This window comes from Equus caballus, chromosome 4, assembly GCF_041296265.1.
Source record: "Equus caballus isolate H_3958 breed thoroughbred chromosome 4, TB-T2T, whole genome shotgun sequence".
Taxonomy (NCBI): domain Eukaryota; kingdom Metazoa; phylum Chordata; class Mammalia; order Perissodactyla; family Equidae; genus Equus; species Equus caballus.
Window position 1 is genome coordinate 107,953,026 of NC_091687.1, and position 21,018 is coordinate 107,974,043.

Genomic DNA, 21,018 nt, shown 5'->3' on the forward strand with positions numbered 1-21,018 from the left:
GGCTCAGCGGGCGGGCTCGCGGCGAAGGCGGCGCGTGCGCACGGCCGCGCCTGCGCGGTGCACCAACTGCGGAGCGGGCTGGACGTCCTCGGCGGGGCGCGGGGCTGCCACTGAGGCAGAACACCCCGGCGGGCGGCTCTGGGCGGGACGGGAGCGCCGCCTGGGCGAGCTGGCCGGGCTCGGAGCCGAGCGGGCGGTGCGGCGGGTCGGCCTGGAGCGCGGAGCCCGCCGAGCACGGAGCGAGGGGTGCCGGCGCCGAGAGGGCGGAGACGGCGGGCGCGGCGGGACGTGGTGCGGACGGGGCTCCGGGCCGCGGGGTGCGTGCGCCCCGGGCGCGCGGACGGTGAGGCCGCCGTCAGAGGAGCGAGAGCAGCGCCGCCCGCGTCTCGGCGCTGGAGGACGGGCTGCGGGAAGGATCTCTGGGCCCAGAACGCGGCCCTCGAGTCTGAGCGCCCGTCTGTAGGGAGGGACCCGGAGGGGCCGCGCCAGGCCCGCCCGGGGCTCCGGGCCGCCGCACAGAAGTGACGGGCCCTTTCCGGAGCAGACGCGCCTGTCTTTGCGCGCTGTCGGCCGGGCCGTGAAACAAAGCCCGGGGGACGGGGACGGCCGCCCCTGAGCCCTCAGCCCCCTCGAAGGTCGAAGGGCTGGAGTGGAAGAGCCGGCAGCGCGGCTGCTGCTGACGGACTGGGTTAGGGGAGGAGCAGCCGTTGTGTCCTGGAAGATGGAGAGTGGCGGTGCGCTGTGGGACCTCGCGGCGGTGCCCGGCAGCGCCACTGTGGCCCCGGGCATCCCGCCGCGCGCACCTGCCCGCCGCGCGCACCTGCCCGCCGCGCGCACCTGCCCGCCGCGCGCACCTGCCCGCCGCGCGCACCTGCCCGCCGCGCGCACCTGCCCGCCGCGCGCACCTGCCCGCCGCGCGCACCTGCCCGCCGCGCGCACCTGCCCGCCGGCCCCGCGTCCTTGGGCACCTGGCGGAGAAGCCCAGTTGAGCTCCACGGCGCGCGGCGGCTCCTCGGGCCGTTAGAAACCTGTGGGGGCGTCCCGACCGCCGCGGCCGTCGCCCGGGGGCGCCAAGAAATCCTCGTCCCGCCTGACAAAGTGCTGGTGCATAAGCGAAATGAACTACGGCTTCTTTGCTGTTTATTTGAACCGGAAAAAAAATGTAGCGCTTCTCATTTCCAAGTTCCTGCCAGTGTTTGTGACGATGGGTGGAGAGGAGGCCGACGTGGGGCGACTGCCTGCTGCAGGGCGCTGCTGGGAGCGGTCCCTGCTTCTTATGCTGAACTTGACCAAACAAACGACGGGCGAGACGCTGGGCTTCTTGGCGCGGAGGGTCGGTTCACCCTCAGTAACTCTGCTCTGTCCAGTGTTTGAAGCCAGCAGCCTATTCTTCGGAGCGTCTGTCCATATTGCTCTGGGGCATTTCACGAGCTGGACTTGGGGTTTTTTTTAGGGTGTTGGTATCTGAGCCTAATGCATGTTTTCACGTCACAGGAGCCAAGGACTGCGTTACAGCTGGGCCTCCTGGAAAAGTTACCTTTTAGAAGCTGTTTTTCAGACCGATAATACGTACCTTTTTACATTTTAAAAAACGAGGTAGAGTCCTTTTGGGGAAGAGATTAAGCCAGAGCGATGGGAAGAAAACCAGGAAAGAGTGGAGGGCCACAAAACAAGGGATAGAGTTTCAAAGAGAGAATGCTCAACTCTCACCTGTGACAAGAAAGTCGACTGGCCAGAAAAACACCTGTGGCATCGGGTCCCCACGCCCAGACGGATGTGTGTCTTCCTGGGGACTAGGAGGGAAGGCAGTGCACAGCCAGGTGACACTGGGCTAAGGCGCGCAGACGGGAGAGGCCCGGACGCGGGGAAGCAGGAGGGGCTGGAGGGTGGGGGAGGGGCAGAGGCGAGGATGCGCTCTTTTGAAGTTGAGCAAGTCCACCTGCAAAACCGCCCAGTTCCTTGATTCCCCATTGTCATCGCCATCGCCATCGCCATCGCCTCAGGCCAGGCCCCCAGCCCTGCTCTGGACTAGCGCACTGCAGCCCTATTATCCAGTCGGCCCTCCTGGGCAGCAGCACGGGCCATCTTCAGCTGGAGCAGGGGCCCAGCACTGGTCCCTGGTGCCCCCACTGCACTTAGGTCGTCTGAATCCCCGAGGCTTGGCTTTGCTTCTCTCTGACCTCATCTGCCGCTCCGCTCCGGCCATACTCGGCTTAGTTTTCCCACCCGTCAGCCTCTCTCAGACCTCAGGCGTCTGGCTAGGAAGGCCTTGGCTTTGTCCCTCCCATGGCCGTGTCTTCATTCCTCAGGGCTTAGCTTAACTGTCACCTCCCGAGGACGCTTCTCCTGATCCCAGCCCACCTCATTAGAGCTCCATCTAAAAACCTGCCTTTGTGTCTCTCCACCAGAAAACAAGTCAGTGATGCCCGCAGCTGTCTCATTTGGTGTGTCTTAGTACCTTGTAGGTGTTTAACGTGCTGAGTGCACGGTCAAAGGATGGAGGCAACCACTGCAGCTGACCAGCTGGTAATGTCCACCACGGGGGGCAAGGCCCTGCTCCTGCTTTTACCCCTGGGACCCACTGCAAGGGGACTCTCCGAGTTTGAGGCACCAGGTGGCCATGCAAAGAGAAGCACCTGCCACTGATCTTTGGTGTCACAGATAGCTCACCCTGTGCTGCGTTTCCTCCCACAGATTCATAGCCTCCCCTATTTCCACCTCCCACCACCCTTCTCCCTGTGAGACTATATTCAGGTTAGGAGTTCTGATGGCTACAAAGACCTTCCGTGGCCTTGACGTGGAACACGGAGTTGGCACCGCCCCAGCAGAGAGCGGACCCCAGGCTCTGCGATGACTCGAAGTTTCCTTCCTTCCTTCCTTCCGCGTCTGATGGTTAGAGATCAAGTCTAAGGTCAAAGAAGGCTGCAGCAAGTGACAGCCTTGAAACCTGGTGCAGACCGTGAGCGCTCTCCAGTCCCATCCAGACGATCCCACAAACAGGAAATGTTTTAGAATAGTATCTATCTTAAATTTCTTCTGGTTGGATGGTAGGCGCTTTGAGAATTTCTATAATATTTCAGGGTGTCCATGAAGCACAAGCTAAAAATCTGTTTTAGAAATTGGGAGGGGGATTCTGAGCAACCCCTTAAACATGTCCAACACATTCAATATGACTGACAGAAATGACATCTCCTTCACACACAGTGAGTGTGGGAGAGCTGGCTCAAAAAGAATCAGAAGACTAAGTTTAACTTAAAAGTAGACTTGAAACAAGGGACTAAGACACCATGAATAAACTTTTAATTTGGACTTGGTAAACGCCCTAAAAAGAAACCAGAGGTCCCTTCTTTATCCACCTGCAGGGAGGAGAGAGTCTCTATTTGGCATGAGTTATAAACTTACATCTAAAATTTTTATGCGGAAAGAGAGAGAACCAAGTTGATTACATCAACAGGCCCGTGATTCTGAAAGGCGGACTGGACGGGTGGTGACTTTCAGGCGAGCGTCATTTCAGGGCTCCCATCAGGGCACGAGAGGGGCGGACAGAGATGCCGGCAGCTTGTATAGATGTAAAATATTTTATTTGTAAATGGTGATCTTCTAAATCTGTGTCCACAAATTCCAAAACCCATAACACTCTGTATACTTCAAAAATTCAAATTTTGCCAACATTAGATACTATTATACAGAACAGAAAACAAAACAAAAACCCGGTAGGACAAATACTGGTAGGATGTCAGAATATTGTACAAGAGAAGAAAAATATTCAAGAAACAAATTTCATACAGCTATTTATCAAGAGAAAAATATATACAATTGATTTATTCTGTAAGATAAAAATACATCATGCCATATACATTACAAGTTCAGAACTGCGTCACTGAATCTGCCGACAGCTTACAGCCCACTTGAATTGTGCACAAAACTTCATTTTATACTCAGCCTGTGAAGTGTCAGTACCAGAATTTTAAGTACAAAATAAAAAGCTAACCTGGTTCGAAATGCTGATTAAGTTTCTACAAGCAAACACAAAACAGTGTGTTTTTTTAATTAAAGAAATGTAAACAAACAGTTCATACAAACACATTTTAAAATTACATCTTCCAAAACCCTATTGCCGGCGTCCTGCAGCTGCAAGCACAATCAATCTCTCCTTTTTTTTTTTCATTTTTCAAACTTTTGTGTTAAACAGAAGGCTAGAGAGTTAGAATTGAGTTCCTGCTACATGATCCTAGTACGTTTACATGATTCTTGTGGCTTGAAACAAAGTTCTAATCAAAACTACTTTTGCTGAAGAAAAATTCAGCCTCCATTTGGGTGTATTTTTAAGCAGTTATTCACAGTTATCACAAATTGTAAGCACAAAAAACCTGACTGAGGAAGTAGGGATGCAACAATATAATATGAAAAATTAGTTCCAATTACCAAAACAGCTATAAAAGTGGGAGCCGCAGCGTACACGCGCTCTGTCAGAAGTCAGGTGTAGAAAACAATTCGGTACGAAGAGCGTAGTTTCAAAAAACCCCACACACTCTAGGTTGGAATTTTGGTTATTACGTAATTAAATGGCGTAGTCAGTCACACAGTCATATTGTCGCATCCCCAGGAACGTTTATAAGCACCGAGCTGCTGCAGCGCCTGGGAGCATTTGGTCAATAACTATCTTTATACTGTATTTTTTTCTCAAAATATTTACATATTTGTACAAAGTAACAGAGTTTGTTAGTTCTGCAACAGCAGCAGCTTGGCTTTCTTCTAACTTTTATTTAAAAATAGCTTCATTCACTTATTCAATAATAAATACAAAAAGTTTCTCTTATTTTACAGAAATCAAAAACTACAATAAACTGACTCATGGAATCAAGTATTTAAGTGTATTTTAGTGCAAGTTATTATCCCTTAGCTCTATCCCTAAGGAAGTCATTTCAGTACATTCCTTGTTCAGTGGTGTCTACTTTATTTTAAAAAATTTTTAAATTAGAGGGCCTGCCCCTTTTCAGATAAGGCCGTGGCCAGCACTTTGGACGTCTCCCTTTCGCTGGTGATTTCAGTCTTACATTCATAGGAAGGCCCCTGCCCTGGGGCAGGGCAGCCGTCGGCTCTTTGCCCCAGTAAAAGTTTCTCCTTAGTGAGACTAAAAAAACAAAACAAAACAAAACAAAACAAAACCCACCCACAAAAAGAAAAAAGAAAGAAGGAAAAAGAAAAAAAACAAAAGTGCTGGACCGTCTGTAATTCTGGCTGACCTCAGCAAGGCCAGGAAAGTCGCTCCGCCAGCTCTCGCCTCCTGGTGCTTCTTTAACCTAAAGGACTGAGGAAATCAGAACTCCCAGAAGCTAGTCTTCAAAGTCATAAAACAGAAAACAAAAGTATCTTTCTGTCTGCCAATCCAAAGGGCGTGTTGGATCGCTTCTTCCTAGGGACAAGCCGCCGCTCAGACAGCAAGGAATGCATCTCAGTTCATCCACTTCCTGCAGTTCACAGCTCCACAGTGACACGGAATCTTGTGCTGGTCGTCCTCGAAGTCAAACTTATAGTCATAGCAAAGCTGCCACAGCAAAGACACAGGGTGAGAAAGGCCCGCCCCGCCCCAGCCGCCCAGCGCTCAAACCCAGCAAACACAACAGATGCAAATGAAAAGAAGACTGACTCGCCGAGGCTCCAAGGGACCCGGCGGGAGACGGGGAACCTCGGAAAGAAGTGAGGAAACCAGCAGGGCCATGCTTCACCCGGGGCCCAGGGGGACGCATGAAACTGGGAGGCAGCACCTTTAGGCCGAGCCAGATCTAAGGAAGGTGCATTTCTGCCACTCCTGCCAGCCGCCCCGCGCGCACAGGCCACCAGCAGGCCCACTCAGTGCGCTGAGACCCCAAAGGCTCCCCTCCTCCTCCCCTGCCGGCCGGGCAAGTTTTACAGAGACCACAGCCCCCACCAGCCAATCTTTCTCCTCCTTCCTCTCTCCTCCCTTAAAAGAGTATTTGCAAGATGTCTCTCTATTTAGGGGTGACCCAATTATCAACATCGCAGACCAACCCCGCTGTCAAGGTGTGGGCGCCGCACGATGCCCTTGGTACAAGCCTCACCCTGCTTACCCCTGGACCCCAACCCTGGGGAATCTGACCCTGAGGCTCGGTAAGGTCCCTCGGATTCAGATATCCTGGGACACTATTTGGAAAGACTCCTTTCCACACTGAAAGGGAATCCAGCAGTGTTTATTGAGGGCTGCTTCTCTTCATAAGGATTCTACTGCCTTTTACTAGGTATTTACTAGGTTCTTAGTGAGGAAATTATTTTCTCCATTTCACATAAAAGGAGGTAGAGGCTTGGAGAGGTTAAGCGACCTATTCAAGAACACTCAAGGGGGAGCGGGCAGTGCGGGCTGCAGCTCAGTGGGGTCTCTGTCTGTCCCAGCGCCAGGTTACCCCACCCCCGAGGGTCCCTGGCATCATGCTGGGGTTCTCACATCTTTCTCTTAAAGTTACTTCGAGCTGTGCAAAATGGGCCTCATGTCAATTCTTGGTTTAAAAATGGGAATTCCAAAAAGACCAAAAAATACAAGTATAATCCCACAGTTGTGTGCACGAAGGGCTGGCGGCTCTAACAAAGTGAAGACCTGCAGGCTGCACCCCCCGCACAGGGGCGTGTGCTACAGAAACCCACAGCCCCAGATCTAGGGCAGCTGGCACCCTTCGAAACGTGTGATCACACTGTGAAAGGCGAGAACCCTAAAGGAGGCGCTCGAGACTACGGTCATCTCGACAAGTGACGTGCTGGGCCACAGGCCTCTGTGAGACCAGAGAAACAAATGTCGAGTTCAGCATTTGAAGCAAAGAAAAAAATAATAAAACAGCCAGACTGTTTGAAAACCTGTTGATGTGAAAAGCCTGTAAGTGTGTACTGATCCTAAGTGTGAATACAAGCAATCTGGAGCCACACGGCGCCCCCAGTGTGCTGTCCGCAGCCTTAGGTGATCTCGCGTGAGCCATGTGTTCCCGGAGACCACGGAGGTAACAGTCCCTGCTGTTCTCCGTCATCAGCTCGACGACAGGCATACTCTTTACAGAGATGGATCCTGCCAAACTGTGACCAGGAGTAGGGGGAAAAGAAGGAGCCTGAGACATGGGAAACGATGCCACACGAGTGACGCAGGGATGCGGACTGTGGAACAGAGAATAGGCCCTGGGGGGCTGGCATCTAACACTTTCACTGCTGCCATGTGGAAGAAAGTGTGGGAAGGTGAAATAGTGAAATACAACACGCTGGCAAAGTGTGACTACCACGAGGAGAATTTTCCTAGCAATAAAGAAGGGGAAAACAACTGAGCCAGTGACGTGTACGATGGAGTGGGCTCCATACAGGGACGTGAACCCAGCAGACACGATCCCACACTCTTACCTCTTCTCCCTTCTGGATTCTCCGATTGGAGCTGATGATGATTTTGTGTCCTCTCTCAAAAGTCACCACTTCCGCCACACAATTAGGGGCACATGAATGGTTGATGTATCTGCAAGCCACCATTTCAGAAACTATTGTGAAACAACTGGGAGAAGCTTTAAAAACTCTCAGTTCCTAAGGAAGACGTCTTCCTAATTACATTTCTACTTGCCCATTAATAGAACAATAAAAATACACAATTTTAAATAAAAATTCTTTTCAAAACCTAGGTGCCCTGAATTTTTACGACTAAGGGACTAGTGAGCACACCGCCCATGGAGCTTCAGGCCTCCCTGGCCAGAGCCACCCTCTCACCTCGCAGGCCCTCCCGTGAGCGTCGCGTCGATCACGTGGTCGTTGTCCATGCGGAACATGTACACGCCCCGGTTCTGAAAGAGCAAGAAAGCCCCTCATGTCCACGTCCATGTCCATCCACGTCAGGAAGGCCCAGTCGGAAGGGAACTGAGTGAAACACACCCCAACCACACTCGCCGTGGATGTCACACTAACCACAGTTGTGACATTCACATGGTCTGAAGGGAGGTCAGTAACTGGCAGGGAAAACTGGGCTCATCGATCTACAGTTATATCTACACAAATAATAACACCAATGGATGGGAAACAAAATACAAGAATATCCAGGTACAGCTTTTGCTCAAAATTGACCCTAGCATGAGAGTCAGCTGTGGCCCTGGCTTTCAGGGGTCTGGACGACATGGGGACAGACAGAGGACGGCTGTGGCACTGACCTGAGACTCATAAAGTTTCTCTTTTCTGTTTGCTACTTCATTTCGAATGATAGTCCCAATATATTCAATGACCATGGTGTGCTTCTCGATGTCTCTAGCAGCATACAGGCCCAGTCCCTGCAAAAGAAAGTTCGTATAAACCACAAAACACTTCAATTCCTCGGACCACAAATCTGCATTCTCTTTCACACAAGGATATTACCCTTGGGTCATGCCAAAAGCCACAACGAAGATTTCACTTGAACTCAAGCAATCTTTTTTTTTGGTGAGGAAGATTGTCCCTGAGCTAACATCTGTGCCCATCTGCCTCTATTTTGTATGAAGGATGCCTCCACAGCACGGCTTGATGAGCAGTGGGTAGGTCCACGCCAGAGATCCTAACCCGTAAACCCTGGGCTGCCGAAGCAAAGCATAGAACTTAATCACTGCGCCAACCAGGCTGGCCCCTCAAATGATCTTTTTAATTGAATATGTTATCCTCTGAAACTCGAAGACTAGACAATCTTACCACTGAAAGCCATGCCATCACTACCTTGTTTTTGTGTCTTTTATTTACAAAGTTAACACTGTTGACTGCCTAGCCATGTTTTTATCAGGATATCTTATCTTCCATGTAATATCATGCTGAGATCCCACCAACTAAGCAGGGTGATGGCGTCTGGTGTTTATTCTATCCCACTGCTGTCTCTAAAAGGACTGATATTAACAAGCTTAATAAACCAGAAATAAGGCTTACTGAAGGGATTATTAATAATACTAGAAATGGGTTACAGATTTGGCTATGGGGTCCTGGAAGCCAGGACAAAAAGGAAAAACAGGGAAAGTCACTTTGCTCTAATTATCAGGAAAGTTGGAAAGAAATAAAGTCCTTGGGAAAGGCACTGTTTTTCCCTAACGTAAAATTCTAAGGCTGCTAGAGAAATGTACAGGTATCTGAGTTGGCTAAACAGGGAGCCTCTCTCTCACTCAGCAGCTCGTACTGTCTATGCTAGGAGCCTAATAAGTCACATACTCTATGTACCACTTAAACTTTTTTGCACGATATATTCTGGAAAAATAACATACTAAGAAAATATGGATAATTTCCATGAATATTTGTATTTTCTTGTCCCAGTTTGAGTTTCTGCATTCTCCACTAAAACTGAGCAGACGGCGGCAGGGGAGAGGGAAGAAAGACGCGCAGGTGCTCCCTGGTGCACTACCCCAGGCCCACAGCCCCTCAGGGCACACAGGACACAGGGCCTGTTACAGGTTTCGGTATGTGAACCGAATTACCTTCTGAAAAACAGAGTTATGCAGTTTATCTGTTCAATTCCAGATATGACTCACAGGTGAACAGAACACCAAAAAAGACTATGTATGGAGCTCAGTACAGCTGGTACAACAGGTAAGACCAGTGGAAATCAACAGAACCCAGAGAGATCACGCACACGTGGAAGGCAACGTCCAGCGGTAGGTGGTGTGAAAATTCAGTTTGACATGGATGGCTATTTACCAGATGCTGCTTCAGCAACTGGTTATTCAACGGAAGAAAATACAAGTGTCTTAAACATAAAAAATAAAATTTCTGAAAGAAAAAGTCTATGAGACTATATATACGATCTTGTCTTAACCAAGCCAAGAAGCTATAAAAAATTACATGTTTGACTATAAAAATTAAAGCTGTTCAAAGAAAAAAGATACCATATTTCTTGGCAGGCAAAGGACGTTTTGTAGGGGAAAATATCTAGTAGTGCAAGTTCTTACAAATTGAAAAGTGGACAGGGATATGAATATGCAGTTCACTGGAGAGCAAACCCAAATGGCAAAGATGAAAAGCTGCTCCTTCCTCAGGAGGCAGGATCCGCAGCTGAGACAGCAGGCTCAGCTCACGCTCGCCAGGCCGGCGCAGAGATATGAGGGTGGTGACACTGCAGACGGGAGACCAGCAACCCGCCTCACACACCGCAGGAACACATGCATCGTAGCCTTTTTAAGAAAATTAGCCACATCCACTCAAATGAAAAGTGCATACACTTTTGTACAGAAATCTTATTTTTGGAAATATACCCCGTTGGAGTGAAGCTATCAATATGTGGGGATAAACTGTACAAGATATTGATGGGAACACTGTTTGTAAACAAAAAAAAGTAAACTAAATGCTCATCAGTGGTGTAATGGTTTGGTTAATTACAGGTCATCCACATCGTGGAATGGCGCACAGCGATCAGAGAATGCAGCAGAGCCACCGCAGGTTATCTAGTGGACTCCTGAGTACTAGTAGAAAAGTGTATATGACACAATTCCAGTTTCATCTGTACACACAGCTATGTACACATTGTTAAGATAGTAGCACAGAAAAAACAGAGGCTACACACTAAATCATCGGCATGCTTAGCTGGGAGGCAGGTGGAACGAAGGATGAAAAAAGATGATCAAACAACGAAAACTCACCAAACGCTTCAGGTTAAAGATGACAGACTGAACACAGGTAGTGGAGCAACGATTAAAATGACAGTAAGGGAATAAAACCAACACTGGAGAACAGGAATGGTAAAGAGTGAATGAGGGGCCGGCCCAGTGGCCGAGTGGTTAAGTTCGTGCGCTCTGCTTCAGCGCCCCGGAGTTTCACCGGTTCGAACATGGCACCGCTCATCAAGCCATGCTGAGGTGGCATCCCATATGCCACAACTAGAAGGACCCACAACTAAGAATATACAACCATATACCGGGGGCTTTGGGGAGAAAAAGGAAAAAATTTTTTTTAAAATCTGAAAAAAAAGAGTGAATGAGCTCTTTGGAAACCCTTAAAATGGTAAAGTGATAGATCTAGCAGAGAAGACAGAGACACTGCCAGGAGCAGAGAGAGCACTCACTTCCCCAAGAATCTGAGAGAGGCTCCGGTCTCAAGGCAACCACAGAAAGAAGAGAAAGAGGCTGTATTCTTGTGAATACAAGAATACAATGTGAAAACAAGAAATCAAATTGAATGATCAAGAGCAGAAAGGGCTCTTAGCTGATATTTTAAAACACAGAAGAAAGATTAACAGATAAAACAGAAGTCTCAGAACAAGGAAGAGAATGAGGAAACCAAAAACAGGAGGAGGACAAGAGGACTGAGGGGAGAGAGAAATCCTTTCGGGCAGGCGCCAGAACCACCTGGGGTCCCCTCAGAGGCTGGAGTCAGTGAGGCCGGGCCTCCAGCCCTGAGGTCTCAGCAAGTCCCCAGAAGGTGCCGATGCTGCCAGTCTGGGGTCCACACTGTGAGACCCAGGCTCTCAGGGGTCCAGTACTTGTCTCTAGGTGCAAACAGAAACAGGTAGGAACTTGCAAAAGAATTAATACAAAAACCTTTCTCAGACTGAAGGCCACGTTGCTCCAGGTTGAAATGGCTCAAGTCAGGAAAGCAATGAATCAAAATGACCCTAACCCAGGCACATTTTTGTAAAATGCCCAAATATCAAAAACAGAGAAGATCCTGAATCTTCCAGAGGAGGAAAAAGGTTCCAAGGAAGGAACAAGAATCGGAATGAGTACAGACAGTGGACTGTAGATGGGTTTATATATTTGGAAGAGATGGCACTGGCTCTGAGTGGGACCTGATGGGAGGAGACAGGCGGGTCTGCAATGGTGTGGACGAATGAGATGCTAGATTAAAGCGGGAGGCAGAGCCTGAGAGTGGATCTGAGAACTTTGTAGAGGAGGGTGGCGGACTGAAAAAAAACACAAGAGAACTTGATTGACACCTTGGATCCGGGTGTATGGAAGCCAACGTACACTAGTCGATGGTGACAGCACTCTGTAACGTGAGGATCCTGAAGAATAATCAGGCTTAGGGACTGAGGAAGTTTAGCAAAGTGAGAGCTTTCCAAGTCCCTTCTAGGACATGCAAGGGGAGACGCTGAATAGGCATTTGGTCCTTGAGGTCTGCAGCTCAGAAAGAACGGACTACAGACAGAAATTTAAATGCTTAGCGTGTGGATGGCTTTATCTGTAAGGCAGTCCACAATCTATCCACCAGAGTGTATAATGATTTCATGAAAAGGCGGCTTCCAAAAGATAACTCTCAAAATTGGAGCACCTTTTGAAAATATTTTGTGTTCTTCACTTTGTAAGTGCTTGAAATAACTCTAGTGAGCGCTCCACAAATCCAGTATGTACAAAATACACTGCTCCCGGCTCCCCATGAGTTCTTATCAGGATGCAAAGATGTGGACTCCAAAAGCTGTCATCCCACTCGGGGAGGGGACGCATCCTCCTCCAAGACTATGTGCTGAACAGCTAGTGTTACAAATGCACACGATTTGATACGATTTCGAAAATGCGATTCCCTTCCTGCAGCCATGTGAAATCCTTTTTCACATACTAGATGTCAGTATCTTCTGATTGCCAGATCCTGTTGTGTCTCTCCTCTCCCTGAGGACCATGTGTTTCCTCACCTGAATCCGAGACCGGGCCAGATACACATTGGATTTCCATTCCGTCTTCATTTTCCGGTACTGCGATGACTTGGAGTGCACAAACTGCTTACTGTAAGGTGCGTTCAGCTCCCCAGTGACTGTGCTCTGAAATGACTTTGAGGTGCTGGTGCTGTTCAAGGTGTGAGGCCTGCAGACAATGGCATATCAACAGAAAAAAATAAAAGGAAAACTGAAGATATCTCTGAATAAGGCCCGAAGCCAGGCTGATTCAAATTCTTACTGACAGGAACATACATGGAAAGCTGCCTAGCAGAGCCACACGGCAAGTTCTCTGATGTGGTCAGGCACAGACACAGCCAGAGACAGCAGGGTTTGTAAGCAGCAGACAGATCAAGCACAAAAAACCACGAATACGCCTAGAAACCCTGGGCTGTACTATGTGAAGTTAAAACAAAATACCTTAACACAAACCTCTTGACATGGGCACTCATTTTAGGTTCAGAACGGGCACAACCTGTGGGGTTAACGGCGAGAGGAAGTTCCATGAGAGGATTGCGGCCATATCGAAAGGTGTAGTTCTCGCACGCCTCGACCCCAGGCAGCTGGAAAGAAGCAAAGAGACGAAAGGTAACCCGCTTGGCTGAGACCTCAGGCTCTGCTGAGCTGGCCACAGGATGGGCCAGCTCGAATTTCAAAGGGGATAACTTGTCAACATTTTCAAAATGTTGGTAACAAAATGGTCTTTACATAATTGGCCTGCACTCAGATCTATTTAAGTGTGAATACGCAAATTCAGTTTCAAAACAGAACTTAGGAAACTGGAAATGCTCCTTGAAGAAAAAGATTAACCCACAGGACAACCACATACCAACCAATGTGCACGACTGTGGGATTTTAGGATCAGACTGTTCCAACCTTTCCAAACATGGGGAGGGTACTAATTCACAGCTTAGTCCGATCAGCTAGGTTAATGCCAACATTTATATCTTTGTTCGGAATTTTTAAATTAAGTACAGTTAAAAGGCATTTATACGGTTTACTTTCTTAATCGTTTCTCACTTGTTTCAGTTTGACTGTGATGTGACAGTGTTCTCTCTCTCAATGTCCTGGGAGTACAGGTGGTAACTTAAGGTTTAATTGTAAAATAATCTATATGTTAAAGACCTTTTCTAGAATATATTTCTTGTGAACATATTTCTCTAGAGACATAAAAGATACATATCATTTAGGCAAGTCTCTATACCAAAGGAGGCAACTGGGCATATTACTCAACGGCTTCTGGGGTGCCCTCTGCCTCTCCAAAGAAAACTCATCAATGATTTCTTATTCTTGAAGATAATGCCTTATAATCATGCAGTTTTCCAGAAGCACTGTGTTTAGATTCGTTGGGCCATGCTTGTCATTGTATGAGATCACAGACGTTAGGGGAGACCTAAGTGCTCCTGGTATCCGACTGACCCTACGACGAGGGCAGGAAAGTGGCCAGAAACGCCCCGGGTCAGGGAGTGGGCACACTAACGCTGGCGAGCACAGGAGAGCTCGAGGAAGCAAAGCGGGGAGGACCCTCAGCCGCCCAGCGTGACGGGAAGACAGAGTGCGGCGCCTCCCCCCTTTCAGAGAACCTGCGGCTGTGGCCCCTCACTGAGTAGACGTTAGCTTTACTGAGGCCTCCGTGGAATCACGGACGCGTCGTTTTCTCGGAGAGAGACAGGAGTTAACCCACAGGCCAAGTCACCACCTCCAAGTCTCCGGGCTAGTACAGCACAAGTTAAGTGTGCCACAGCGGCCACACTGAGCAACACCGCGTGCACCCAGGAGAGTCCCCACGTGGAGTCCTGCTCGAGGCACTCACTGATTCAGCTATCCGCGCCACTGCTGAGACGGTCAAGCCAAACAGATCTTCTCCTTTCAAATATGCTGGGAAAAGCTGGAGCATTTTAGATTTCTTTCTCACACATGCCACAGGCTCCAAAATTTTATCCCAAACACCTGTATATGGACAAAAACATATAGATTTTCTATGACAAACTTGCTCTCAGCTCAATAGAGAGGAAAACAGGATGCAGTATGACAACAGGAGCGAATGAGGACTGACCACTTGCAGAGACTTACCAGTTTCCAAGTAAACCCTGGTGGGCAGTGATCTAACAAGCCTGGTATTACCTGCTTATCAGACAGCAGCGGTTTATTTTAAAGACTTTATGAAATTTTGGGGAAAAGAATATGTTGCATTAAGGAAATGAAACAATAAAAGTGGAAAAGTTTAATGTAAGTGAAGTTAATGCAAGCAGTCAACTCATTTTCATACTGGCCATATAACATATTAGATTTTCAAAGGATTAGTCCGATCAGTAATTGCTGTAGATATGTTCCTTTCCTCTCAGATTTAAATTAAAATATGAAATTGCTATTTCTATTGGAATTATCTTTAGAGCATTTTCATACATATTTTTAAACTGCTAAACTTTAAAAAAGCTGTTCCCCATTTCTGCATCAATAAAAATGGCAATCTACACATCTATGGACAGCTAATCTTTGACAAAGGAGCTGAGGGCATACAATGGAGGAAAGAAAGTCTCTTCAACAAATGGTGCTGGGAAAACTGGACAGCCACATGTAAAAGAATGAAAATCAACCATTCTTTTTCACCATTTACTAAAATAAACTCAAAATGGATCAAAGACCTAAAGATTAGGCCTGAAACAATAAGTCTTCTGGAAGAGAATATCGGCAGTACACTCTTTGACATCAGCTTCAAAAGAATCTTTTCGGACACCATAACCCCTCACATGAGGGAAACAACAGAAAGAATAAAATGGGACTTCATCAGACTAAAGAGCTTCTTCAAGGCAAGGGAAAACAGGATTGAAACAAAAAAACAGCCCACTAATTGGGAAAAAAATTCACAAGTTATTTATCCGACAAAGGGTTAATCTCCATAATATACAAAGAACTCACACAACTCAACAATAAAAAATCAAACAACCCAATTACAAAATGGGCAGGGGACATGAACAGACATTTCTCCAAAGAAGATATACGGATGGCCAATAGACACATAAAAAGATGCTTATCATCACTAATCATCAGGGAAATGCAAATCAAAACTACACTAAGATATCACCTTACACCTGTTAGAATGGCAAAAATATCCAAAACCAAGAGTGACAAATGTTGGAGAGGCTGTGGAGAAAAGGGAACCCTCATACACTGTTGGTGGGAATGCAAACTGGTGCAGCCACTATGGAAAACAGTATGGAGATTCCTCAAAAAGTTAAGAATAGAAATACCTTATGACCCAGCCATCCCACTACTGGGTATCTATCCTAAGAACCTGAAATCAGCAATTCCAAAAGTTCCACGCACCCCTATGTTCATCGCAGCATTATTCACAATGGCCAAGTCATGGAACCAACCTAAGTGCCCAGCAACTGATGATTGGATAAAGAAGATGTGGTATATATATACAATGGAATACTACTCAGCCATAAAAAAGGACAAAGTCGTCCCATTCACAACAACATGGATAGACCTTGAGGGTATTATGTTGAGTGAAATAAGCCAGACAGAGAAAGACAAACTCTGTATGACTCTACTCATAGGTGGTAGTTAACATATGGACAAAGAGAACTGATCAGTGGTTGCCAGGGGAAAGGGGGGTGGGGGTAGGGCACTAGGGGTGAAGTGGTGTACCTACAACATGCCTAATAATGATGTACAACTGTAATTTCACAAATAAAAAAAAAAAAAGGCAATCTAGGATTAACTCCAGAGGTCAAAATTAGTGTCTAATTTCTGCTCTAAATTTGTTTAGTCTCTGATGCTCCTGAGATGAGACAGTGTACACACGATGCTCCACAGATGGCTCCTGCCTACGAGCTGACAGTGAGAGGGTCCCCACAGTAAACGACAGGCAACGCTCATCTACGAATCGTTCTACTTATTTTATCAACTCCATGTTCAAATACATATTCTGATTTAGAGTGAGTCTAGCAAGTGTCTAGAAAACTGAACAGCAGAGAGAGCAAGGTACAACAATACCAAGAAGTTAACATAGATAGGTATTTGTAAATGAAAAATCCACATCTGTTGTTATAAAATATTAAACAAACATGAGAAAAAACACGGAAATATTGACATCAAACATTCATTAGCTTAAGATTAAATAGCTCTGCAGAGCATACAAATGGTGGATCTTACCTTTGGGTGAGCTGTCACTTAAGACCAGATCTTCATGGCCCTGCTCCACAATTCTGATCACGAACACCGGGCGCCCGTCCTTCTCCTCGATGGAGCACAGATAGCGACAGCGCCTGTTGGCATAGCGTGTGCTCCAGTACAGTCGGCTGGCTTCATAGCCAACAGGAAACAGCGCTTTAGAAGAATGGAATGCTTGCATCTGTTGTGGCAGCAACTGACCAATCGTGTGGAAGATGAGGCTTCCAACACGAAAGGTGTGGTCACGCTCCCCGCGCTGCACGATGCTAGCAATCTGTCGCACCTCATCCCGCTGAACATAGACCCGCCTGAAGACTGCAAAGTAACTTAATTCCTGCTCATGAATGCCCTTTGGTTTGTGCAGGGGACAAAGCATAGTTTTATCCTTAAAAAACATGCATTGTGCTTTAATGGCGCAAGTAAAGTGATAAATGTTGGTGCACCGAAATCTGTGACAGCCACTGGTGGCACCCATTTTATGACAGAAGACACATTTCATTTGCAGGCCTCTCCTCAGAGCCAGTTCCACATTTATTAAGGCACCAGCCTGGGTCTCATAGACCTCCGTGGACCACAGAGCACAATTCAAGTGGACCCACAGATCTAAGTCAAGGTTGAGCAGCCTTGCTGGGCCATCTGTCAATCCGTCACCTTCTTCATGACAAAAGCAACACTTCCGATAGTCTTTGGGCACGGGATCAGGTTTAAGGGAAGTGCCTAACTTCTTCAGAAATTCATCTATTTCGTCCTCACAGGGTGGTGTGAATGTCCCCTTGGGGATTACAATGTGAATGCTCCACTTCTTCCATTTCATTCCTCTCCACTTTTTATTTATCGGCCTACAATCTTCAAAACCACCATGGACAGTTCTTAGCCGAGGCTTTAACTTGACTGTCACCTTAAGCTCATCTGGCTTTGCCTCCACTTTGGCTGCTTCAAAAGCAGGAGGGAAAGTGATGGGAGGTGATGCCGGGGGAGAAGCTTTTTCCTGGAGCTGCGGGAGACAATGCACATCTAAAGTGGAGATGTTGTTACTGTACTGATGAAATGCTTTGGAAGGTGTTTCTTTTATAGGTGACTGTGGCAACGAAGGAACAGATTCCTGTGCAATAAAAAGAAATATGAAACAGAAAAGTAATTCATCAGCCCTAAATGCAATTCTTATTAAAACAAAAGGCACAGCAATAGGGTTTTAACAGGGTGTGTGACTCTGGGGGTAGGTAGGAGAAGGGTCTCTAAGTAAGTGGTGAGGACTCACAGACAGCAGAAGTTGATGCCGGACGGCCAAGGTATTTAAGTATCGCGAGAGGGCTTATGACAGTAGGGCACTGTCTGTGGATCCTGCCCAGGCCTTCTCTACCAAGCCGTAACTCCTGAGAATATTCTGCTCTTAAACCTTCTTGGACACCCCTCTTTCTAACCATAATAAAGCCAGAAAAATCAATGCTGTCCAGGAGCTAGCTAATTAGCTAATTTTTTTTCCCCCTGAGGAAGATTTGACCTGAGCTAACACCTGCTGCTAATCTTCTTCTTTTTGTACGTGAGCCACCACCACAGCATGACCACTGACAGACAAGTGCTGTAGGTCCACACCCAGGAACTGAACCCGGGCCACCGAAGTGGAGTGTGCTGAACTTAACCACTAGGCCCCCGGGGCTGGCCCAGGAGCTAGCTAGTTTAATTTGTACAAAGGAACAGTGGTTTTGTTAAACCAAATAAGAACTTAGGAACATAATCTTCTATGAGTTTATCCCTACTCTCTGAAATTCCTGTCTGTTAATCTTAGGCTTAATTAATCAGCGTAAAAGTGGAAGAAGTCCCTTGATAACAAACAAATGATATTCAGCTTTTCTCGGAGGCTGCCCAGGCCTGATCCAACTGCTGAGAGAGCTGAGGGAGAAGCTCCAGTAGTTTCTCTTTAGGTACAGAGTATCGTAAACTAACAAACACCAAACCCACAGGTTCCCCTCTTCTCATGCACCCCGATGCTACACAGTACCTGAAAAAAAAACACGCCTCATATAAAACCCAGAAGCAGGCAGGACCTTTACACTGACGTGACTGTCTGGTGAAAGAAGAGCCCCTCCTCTCACACAGGCTCATGTACTCTAATTCAAAGTCTAAGGTTATTTGGCATATAGCTTGGATCTCATTATCCTCAGGACCACTGCCTGTTAAAAAGAAAGACTCCCTAGAACCTTCTTCCAAGAAAGACGCAGGAGAGCAACGATCTGGAGGGAGGCGTGACTGGCAGTATTACTGACAGGAAAAACTTCCTTCAGGGCAAACAGACATATATCCTCCACATCGACTACACACTGAGATACTTAAATCACACAGAATCAGGTAAAGCAGAACTTTCCCACCGTGGGATGAGCAAAATACTTTCTCCCCAAAACACATGAACAGACTTAAATTGTGTTTGTGAACAGGCTTTCCCATTGGAATAAGATCAACAAAAGCAGTATTTTATGGTTGGATTAAATTAAGATATTTGTAGTTAAATAAGTAAAATTAAAGATTTTAATATTAGTGTTTTATTCAATTCTGAACTTTTGAGATATAATTTAAGTCTACCCACTCTTCTCAAGTAAGCAGAACTTACTCAATTTGAAATGGCAACATGCATACAAGTTCTTCATAAACACTCTTTCTTGACTAAGTGGCATCTGCTTAGATTCCCTCGACAGAGAGCTCTCTGTTTTCTTCACTAAGTAGCCCCAGAAGACAGGGCACTCATTACATTGTTGGTTAACTAAGATTGTCCTAATTTTACCTTGCTTTCTGAGTTTTTTGCTTGTGCAGTTGATGAATAAAGAAAAAAGCAGTTATTACTACAGAAGACAATGTCCTTCTCCACTCTATTGGAGCTTTCTCGAGAATCCTGAAAAGCAAAGAAAAATGTGTGGGAATCTCCACAAATCAAAATTTAATAAAAATAAGATCTATACGTTGTGGTTTTTTATGTTATATTAAAAGTGAAAGCAGCTATCTTAAGAGTAAAAAAGTAACCATGTGCCAATATTTAGCACATAATAATTTAGCCACAGAGAAATTTACAAAAATTAACTTTACTATCCATATTTCACTCTGTTTAAAAAACAGGGGTTCTCATAACGTGCAGTTTAACAGTCTGCTGTAGCCATCTGGCTTTATGCTCAAGCACATCCAACACATGCTGAGGTACCCCCAGGAACTGTGTCACGGGCCCCCAAGTGGACTCCTCCTGCTGCCGGAACAGAGCATGGCCCGGACACGGCCAGCGGAGGCAGGCGCAGCGGTCAGGGAGGGCTGTCAAGGTACCTTGTTCCCAAAGGCGAGATCTCTGAAGGTTTTCCGCACGCCACTTCCAAGAATAACCACTTTGCAGTGACAACACCACTGTGGTCTGAGTGCAGCGCTTTCTGCGATACCGTGACCAGAATCCTTATATCCAGAAAGACCTAAAGGCAGAAGACCTTTTTTAGTGATTAAAACTAACCCATTACACAAGGCGGTACATGGTGTAAAATTGTGTTATATCAACTTACTATAACATGGTTCATTTAACTTACCTTATATTATTATTAATTAATAAAAACCTTATCTTCTAAGCAACGGTTATGGGCCATCTATTACACAGATGGCACTGGGGTACAAATAAAGGAACACACCTGTTCTCAAACAGCTGGGAGAACAATGCTAGTATACAGGGAGGACGGAGGAAAACCAAATCACCACCACATGTTAACACTCATGCTCAGTGCAAAGTGAGTCAGGTAGGCAGGGGTAGAGATATTGCTTTTGCTTGAAGGTTAAGACAATACAAAAATGTTTTGTGAAAGATGAAAAGGTATCGGTTCAAGAGTCTTAAATAAGTGTGATTTGGAAAGTCAAAGAGGGATGAGGAAAGTTCCAGGGCCAAATAAAAACGTAAGTTAGGACTCAGATTAGAAAGCCTGAGGCATACTCAGAGGGCATCATTCATGCAGGGTGTGAAGGCAGTAGGGGAGTGGCAGGGAAAAAATGAGTGTTTCCGAAGCAGCTAGAGGCTAAGAGTTCAAAATCCAACACAGGCAACTCTCAGGGAGCACTGAAAGCTGAGAACTGAGAAGCTGCTGGGTTCTAAGAGCAGGGTAAGGACAGAAACAAGTGAGAGAAAGATGGGAGGAAGCAGGGGCGAGGATGGGACCAGACCAGTGAGATGGGAGGAGAGCTGCATTAGCAGGTCTGAGCAA

General features: G+C 46.8%; 1 protein-coding gene across 30 annotated transcripts in view; it reads right to left on the minus strand.

The window, feature by feature from the left end:
- Positions 1–3,559: 3,559 nt before the first annotated feature.
- KMT2C (lysine methyltransferase 2C) overlaps positions 3,560–21,018 on the minus strand; it is a 269,112-nt gene continuing 251,653 nt past the window's right edge. For 22 of the 30 annotated variants that reach the window (XM_070265295.1, XM_070265289.1, XM_070265285.1 and 19 more), the window contains 10 exons: positions 20,105–20,244; positions 19,578–19,685; positions 16,784–17,903; positions 14,436–14,572; positions 13,043–13,185; positions 12,602–12,770; positions 8,184–8,300; positions 7,750–7,823; positions 7,396–7,504; positions 3,560–5,548 (listed from right to left, as the gene is read on the minus strand). In XM_070265295.1, coding sequence (XP_070121396.1) covers positions 5,456–5,548; positions 7,396–7,504; positions 7,750–7,823; positions 8,184–8,300; positions 12,602–12,770; positions 13,043–13,185; positions 14,436–14,572; positions 16,784–17,903; positions 19,578–19,685; positions 20,105–20,244 — 2,210 coding nt within the window. In that variant the 3' untranslated portion in view covers positions 3,560–5,455. The remainder of the gene's footprint in view (positions 5,549–7,395; positions 7,505–7,749; positions 7,824–8,183; positions 8,301–12,601; positions 12,771–13,042; positions 13,186–14,435; positions 14,573–16,783; positions 17,904–19,577; positions 19,686–20,104; positions 20,245–21,018) is intronic. The other 8 variants (XM_070265300.1, XM_070265294.1, XM_070265288.1 and 5 more) reach the window with 2 other exon arrangements.